At 36.6% G+C, this 8,046-nt stretch overlaps 1 protein-coding gene across 2 annotated transcripts in view; it reads left to right on the top strand.

The window, feature by feature from the left end:
- nrg3a (neuregulin 3a) overlaps positions 1-8,046 on the top strand; it is a 557,399-nt gene that overhangs the window by 538,957 nt on the left and 10,396 nt on the right. For both annotated transcript variants that reach the window (XM_008429014.2, XM_008429015.2), the window contains one exon: positions 2,629-2,814. In XM_008429014.2, the coding sequence (XP_008427236.1) occupies positions 2,629-2,814 (186 nt within the window). The remainder of the gene's footprint in view (positions 1-2,628; positions 2,815-8,046) is intronic.

The following is an 8,046-nucleotide window of genomic DNA, read 5'->3' as shown; positions in this document are numbered from 1 at the left end:
ATATTAATAATAAAATAATAGTCAGTGCAAAGTAGCCTACAGATTCTTTGGTGAGGGACCTGGATATGGGATGGGGGCGCTGGGCTGAAAAAGGTTGAGAAACACTGATTTAGTTGGTAATGTTGCATGTTCTAAAACATTGACTGAAAGGACTCTTATTTAATGTTGAGGGATTGTTGCCTGTTAGTCAAACCTTTAGGGCACAGACATTTTACATTTTGTTTTGAGTTGAAATGTACTGAAGTCTTATTTAAGTTTGAGTGTTTAGCTTAATTGTATTGTTAGAAGTAATTGTTTGCACTATTCAAAGACACTTTTTATTAAACTGTGGCAATAGCAACGCTATAGTTAATTTCTATCATAACTATAAGTTTCAGGCTCAGGATTTTTTTTTACTTTAAGCCCTGGAAATGACATCCTCTATCAAACCAAGGTTTCTGTTAGAATGCATAAGAACAAACCAAATCAAACATTTTCTCCCAGTTTGACCCTCTGTGATGCTGAGATAATGCAACATAGTAACGTTTTATAAAAACTCAACATGCTGAGTGGTTGTTCAGCATAATAATGTGGTTTGTACTCCACATTAGTTCTTAGTAGTTAGCAGAAGTATAAAAAAAGCAAGTTCAGCCCACAAGATGAGAAAGGTAGACTCAATGTGTTTGACTCCAGAAAAACACTGGAAGCATACTTTATATTTTTTGAAGTGTGATGTTGCAGTTGTGATGTTGCAGATGGTGCAGTTAGCATTGCACCTGAAGTGGATACTTCCTTTACCAATCGCTGCTTTTAATAGGAACCAACATCAGTTGGAAAAATTAAACCCAATCTCAACAAAGATGATTTTTTTTTACCATTATAAAATGTATTGCATAATATATTTTAAAGTTTTAACTGGTTTATATAACTACAACCAATAAAGTTTTATTTTCCCAAAAGAGGTGTTTTGATCTTCAGTTCACAGTAAATGAATCCTGACAAGTTTTTTATGAAAACTTTACAGCTGCTAAAACAGACAAACCTGAGCTTGAATTATTTTTACTGGTTGAATTATTATTACTGGTCTCTGCACATTTTAGAAAAATCAGATTTTTGGGGGGACTTACAACTTTGTGACAACAGCTGCTACTCACCAGTGTGTCCTTTACCTATTAAAATAATAATAATGCTTTACAGAAACACGCTAATTAAAAACAAACACATTTTTCAATTAGAAGATTTTGTGTCAGGATGAGGTGGTTCTTCAACCGAATTAAAATAGATGTATTTTGCAAAACTGCAACCAAAGCACTTTTTTCACATCCCACAATTGATGTGATCAACAACCAGCTGTTACTACTGACAAAAACTACAAAGAAGACAACAGAAAGTGGTGGGAAGAAGATGTTTTTTTATTTATTTTTTTGATTATTTCAAATGGTTTATAAAAAAATGTGTGACATTCTAATGTATTGAATATAAAATTGCTGACTAAAATTTCCTCCAAATGCCGCACATGTAGCCACTCCCAAGTACAAGGAGCTTGTTGCTCCAACACTTGAATGAGATGCTGACGTCTCCTCTGATTGGCTGATAGATGACTGTGAAGCTGTCATCTATGTATTTGTTTCTTGTTAAATTAATCCAAACTCAACCTCAGGATGACCGGGTAACGATGATTGTAGAGGTGCAGCTGCAGAGGGAAAGGCTTCCCAAACTCCTGTCTGTCCTGTAAGAAATAACGAAGCTACAGAATGTTAACCACAGTTCATCTACTCCTCCTGATCATCATTCGAAGCAATACGCTGGCCTTACTCTGACATCTTGACAGATACATCCTGTCCAGGTGTGAAGCTGAACAAAAAAAAAAAAAAACTATTCTCTGGACATTTCTTTTGTTGCCCAGCAACTGGTACCAACCTGTACACTCTCATCATTTTTCTAAATGAAGAAGACTAATACTGAAAAGAACAAACAAAATATTAGTTCATTTATTAGGATTTGCTAAGATTAACAAATTAATAAAACTAAATGAACTCAGTGAAATTTGAGTTAAAAATATAAAAGTCAGAAACGCCATGTTCTCATCAAATTACTCCATTGATTTAAACTTCTACAACAAAACCAAAAATCACAGAATGACATGATCATTAATTATTATGCTAGAAACCATGGACATAATACTAATCAAATGCAGCATGGTGAAATTCAAATGTAATCTGATATTACATCTAGAATGTAATATCACAGAGTCAACAGAGAAAAATTATGAACAGCTTGAGTTAACAAATGAACAATTTTCTACTGTTCACCATCATTTAAGAAAAATGTCTATTTAATTATGTTTTATTCAGGAAAAAAATCTAATTTAATGTGGTATTTAAAGATGAGTTGAATTTTTTTTTACACTCCTTAGAATAAATTACTTTCCAGCTGTTTCACAGAAGCATTGGTGTCATCATAATTTGTGAGTGCCAGATTTGTTTCCCTGGTAACGTCGCTGGTTGCTTTTGTACACAGGTGTGAAATAATTGGGAGAGTTTTTACATGTTAAGGTAAAACTCCACCATTATCCAAGAAGTTACACTTATTCCATGTAAAATATGTTTTTAATTGTCGAGTTTTAATGATATTTTATTTCCTTTCCAGAAGCGGCTCCTTGTCCCACAGCCCTGAGCAGAGAACCCGCTCAGCTCACTGGTCAACTCCTCGCAGAACGCCTCCTATAACCAGAGGACGGCTAAACCCAATCGGAGGATCCAAGTTTTCAGGTCCTGCCTACGAACACCTTCAGGAAGTAGAGCCGTCTGAAAAGGAAGCAGAAGCACAAAAAAGGTGAGATCTGTCACCTTTGTCATCTCTCGCCATCTTTCAAACACATTTCAGTGCACTCAGTTTTAGAAATATTTCTATTTGTATTATTTTTCACTGCTGTTAATTTATTGGAGTAACACAAAATGACCACAGGCCTTTTCAGAAATATATCTTTGTGTATATGTGGGCTGATTTGGAAGTAAGAGCAGCTTTTAAGGCGAAGACATTTTTAGGTTCTATTCACACCTCCCTCTCCCAGTCTTTATGTCTCTGCCGCTTTTCTGTGCCGTTTCCTCTCGACGCTGACTCAGTCTAACGAAAGCCATTAAATGAAAAATACAGACCTGTCACGCACAAAGCTTTGGATCTCATTTCAAGCATGAATATTTTTAAAGTCAATCCTTTAGAAATGATATTTTTTTTAACTTTAAGAATAATCTGAATTTTTAGCACCCTCTGTTCCTCCTCATCCTTTTGTTTTTATCTGTTCTCCTGAGCCTGGGTGGAAACGGGGTGACTTCATGTTGCAGTCTGGCAGGCAACGTGTGGCGATGTGGCTGAGCGGAAACACTCAGGCTCGTGCTTTAAGGGACACAGAGCACCTGCCTACTTCTTTGGGCCTTCTTGTTACACCTGTCTTAAATAACAGGATCAGCTTTTTTTCTCATTGTTCTAGCTTAGCAACAGTAATTAAATCACACTTCACATAAACCTGGTTAGCAAGCATAAAGAAGCTGTGTGGAATCAACTCCTTGTGAAAGTTGCTGCACTCAGACCGTTTTCCTTCAGTGAATATCAGGTGCCAGTGATCATAGCATTAAGCTACACATCCTAGTGCAATGACAATACAAACATCAAATGCTTTGTAAAGGTAAAAAAAAATAAGTATATATTTACATTTCTGCCATGTTTTTGCCATTTAACAGGTCTTTCATTCATAATGCTGTTAAAGTATTAAATTGGAGTTGGTGAATTTAATACCAACTCCAATTTAAGTGGAGTTGTAGCATGTATCTAAATACATGTATGTAGCTAGATACAAAACGATCCTGGGGAAAAACCTTCCAAGAGCCTGAAAAAGACCTAATATTGCAAGAGTACGGACTCTTCCCACTCATGCGCAATTTTGTTTTTCCTGACATACGGGATCTTTCTATGGATCACCAGACTTATGAGAGTGAGCTTTCACATGAGATCTACTGGACATTCCACCACCATGAACAAAAGCCGGTCAGCAGTAAACTCATAGCTGCTGAGCTGTTTCACCCTTTAAATTTTCTGTATTTTTCAGCTCCTATCATAGGTAAGTACACTATTTGTTTTAGCAAAATAAAAATTTTAATTTGCATTTTCCCTTATTGGATGTGTTTTTCTTTGCCACCATGTCTCACTTCCCGTATCACTCATGAAATTCCTGTCAAATTCCTGCATAGTTCTGACTGAAGCATACGCCGGGTCGATCCTGATCAGTCTGTTAGAGACATAGTCATAGGAAGCCACTTGCGGTCTGCGAGGCCCCAATAAATATAACATATTCTAATTGCTGCAATGTCATCTGACCCGATTTTCTGACACATCAGATGCCAAAACCTGTCTGGTGGGTATTAACCTTAGGCAGGTAAAAAGAAAAATAAGCCAAGAGAATTTTTTTTATTGCAAACCATTGGAAATAAAAGTAACTTTTCAATATTGAAGGTTTAACTACAGAAAAGCTCTCTGATCCTTCACATAACTTAAAGTGCAATAGTTTGGTTAAGAATCATTGGTGCAGGACTTTCCATTGAGATATTTGTCCAAACTTCCTCCATAAACTGCAGTCTATTACACAGAAACTAGATTTTATTCTGGGATATCATTTGATAATTACAATGCTGAAAATGTGTGATCGGAAAGACTGAAAAGTATAATGATATATATCACAACCCGAACCAAAAACAAGACTCATTCGTTGTAGAAAAAAGCTTTATAGTTAAATTTTAGTTGAAAATTATGTAACCAGGTTCTAGTTTTATGTAAATAAGCCATATCTTAATGACACAGAATAAAATCCAGGCTCTGCATTCAAGTTCAGATCAAAAAGTCTGAACTTGAATGCAGACTTCAAGTTCAGACTTGAACTTGAAGTCTGAACTTGTTTGCCAAATGAAATGCAACAGCCTAGAGAAATCCATCAGTTTTTTTCATCGAGTAACAACTGACAGCAGTGATGAGTCTTATTTCTTTCAGACTGAGATAAATGAAACAACCTCTTGGTCTCCAAGCCATTTGTGTCGGGACCACCTGCAGAGAAAAGATGGGCTCATCCCCTCGCCTTCTGGCAGCCTGCCTGCCTGCTTTCCCCTCGGATTGCTAGCTAAAGTGTGTGCAGCTCTATTTTTCTCCGTTGGGACACGAGTCTTAAAAAAAGTTGAGATTCTGCCACAGAAAGTCAAGTGAAACTTTCTTTGTCAGTGTTGCAAATATTTTTGTTGGTAGAAAATGTTTTATTTGCTAATATTCCACTGTGAAATGGGACACACCTTTAAGGAACACTATGTCAACATATCATAAACAATTATATGTTATTTTTCTTTGTTAAAAATGAAATGCAATAATATCAAATTTAGTACCTTATTATTGGCCTTTAATAAATTTTGGTTGTGACCGTAAAATTGTTTGTAGTGAAATATAATGACAGTACATAATTTTTAAAAAGTATCTAATTAATTAGAAGTTTTATAATAATTGTATTTTTATTAAATAAAAAGACTAAATTTTATTAAATATTAAAGACTTTGACGCAAAATTTTTCAATTTCAATAAAACGTTGCGATTTGACTCAGTCAATAAATAGATGGTGTGGCTTTCATAGTTTAGTTTTCCAGCCGTATATATCTGGGTACAAACCCGATGTCTAAAGACACAGAATTCTTCATACCGTTTTCTAAATCATTCAGTTATGATTAGGAAGAGTCTCGACTTGTCAGGTTGGGCAGACATTTCTTGATCTCCTTAAGAAATAAGTTTTTTAAATAGTTTCTTTCTCTTCATTTCTTTGTCCAGCTAGCACACAACTCTTCCCTCGGAGGAGTTGTGTGCTAGCATGACCCGTTATCGCTTGGGTGTGATGAGTTCACTGACAAAACCAATTTGATTTTTTTCTGTTTTTCCCTGCCAACCTGTCAGGGTAAATCAAGGTGTAAATGAGTCAGCAGCCAATTTATTGTATTTCTGTTTTGTAACTGTAGAAACAGAAATTTTAAAAGGTTAAAAAAGGACTTGGCAAATTGTATGATTGTTGGACATCAGGGCTAAGCCCCGTTTCTTGGTGTTACCCTTTCTCTGAAAAGAATAGTAGCAGAAGACATCACACTAGACCTTACTGTTAATCTCCTAAATATTTTCAACACAGCTATATTTAAAATTGTGGATTAGTAGGTAAACAAAATAGTTGAACCCTCCAACATCCTGACATGTAGACATGTTACATGTTGTTTACATACAGAAATTTTGTGTGTGCGCACTATGCTGGGCCAAAAGGTCATTCTTTTACCTGCCATCCGTAGCCACGCTGCCATGGTACAACAAATCTGTTACCTAAATGAAATCTGGAAATGTAGGGATTATTAATTTAGTGCAGGGCACCAAGGCAAAGGTAGAAATCGCACAGAAGAAACATTGAAGAACAATTCAAATCTGTTCAAATTTTTTTCTTGCTCTCTGTGTTGGATGTGCTACACACAGACCTGTTGCCGTAGCAACTATTGCCAACATATGACACTAATGTGTCAGATTTATCATCAGAGAACATGCAGACTTTTTCCACACAAAGAACAGAACATTTAGTCTGTTACAATTTTATGTTTTCAGGCTTCATGTTTATATTGCAATTATTAATGAGAGAGATCTTCTCTCTCCTGCTCTCGATGAAGGCGGACACTTTTTTCCTCTGCTCCCTCCCTGCCCATGCCTGCCCTGATGGCGCTGTTTTTGTCCTGTCTTTTTCTCTTCTATATTTCTGGAACCTTTCTTTGCACATCATTAAAATCTACAAATTATGCATCTGGTCAACCGATCTCTCAATGCAATTGATAAAATTTTCGACGAGAAGTCTGGGCACAGGAGATTCACCTTGGATTTATTCATAACAGGATTTCTGCTGTTTGGAGCTTGTAGATTCCTGGATTATCAACAAATTTGTGACAGACTTGGCCGAACTAGCAAACACTCAGACTGTTGGTGTGGATAGAGAAGAGGACTCTAAAACTCATTAACGAGTTTGAATCGATCTTGGAGAAGTTGTTAGTTTTAGCTCAGTGGAATGACCAAACTAATTTGGATGATTGGGAACTGAGACGTGTTGGAGAGACTTTGGAGAAGATTGAAATTCATAATCTTCCCGACCTAAGACATTCTGTTTCTGAATTGGCTGTCCCCGTGTGACCTTGGAAGGGCTGCATATTTCTAATCTCCTTGAAGATATGTAAACTCAACGCTCTTCCCTCCTCACCTCCTCCTGTTTCCATGGAGCTGTGGAGCTGAGCGCTCCTAAGGACATTCCTCGATAACAAACACCTCTATCGGACTATGCCAGGGGCCACAGCCACCTGGCTTCATGGCCCTTTGACGTCTCCGCCTTCACTCATGTCTTTGTTTTGCCCATTGTTTTGTCTGAATGTCTGAATGTTGCCATCTGCCCTAATGTGTCCTTTCCTCCTTTCCTTTGGTTTGTTATTTTGTTTGTATTTCCTCTTAACTCACGTAAAGCACTTTGAATTGCCTTGTTGCTGAAAATGTGCTATATAAATAAAATTACCTTACCTTATCTGAACACAACGGTGGTTGATAATTTAAACACAGCACCATAACTCTCTTACTTTAGTAAGTACTGTTGCAGTGATCTAGACATATGGTGGTGGATCTGGCAAGAGCTTCAGTCATTTCACTTTGGTTAAATGACTGAAACCCACTAGTATGTATAATACTGACTTACAATGGGCAAGTCCAGCTGTGCGAGTCTGTACACTACCATAGACAGTGCAATAGCATTGGCATTTTGTCTCAAGATATAGAACTGGCTTGTGCAAGCCATAGCCTTATTAGCATTGCACCTAAAAGAGCTTTGAGCTAATTTTTGAACTTATTAGCCATGTTTACTATATTGAAAGGACTAAGTCAATGACAATCAATCAATCAATCAATCAAATTATATTTGTATAGCACATTTCAGCAGCAAGGCATTTCAAAGTGCTTTACATAATTAAAATAAAAACA

The sequence above is a fragment of the Poecilia reticulata genome, linkage group LG15 (assembly GCF_000633615.1).
Source record: "Poecilia reticulata strain Guanapo linkage group LG15, Guppy_female_1.0+MT, whole genome shotgun sequence".
Lineage (NCBI taxonomy): Eukaryota > Metazoa > Chordata > Actinopteri > Cyprinodontiformes > Poeciliidae > Poecilia > Poecilia reticulata.
The sequence above is the reverse complement of the archived record's forward strand: the minus strand, read 5'-3'. Positions and strand labels throughout refer to the sequence as shown.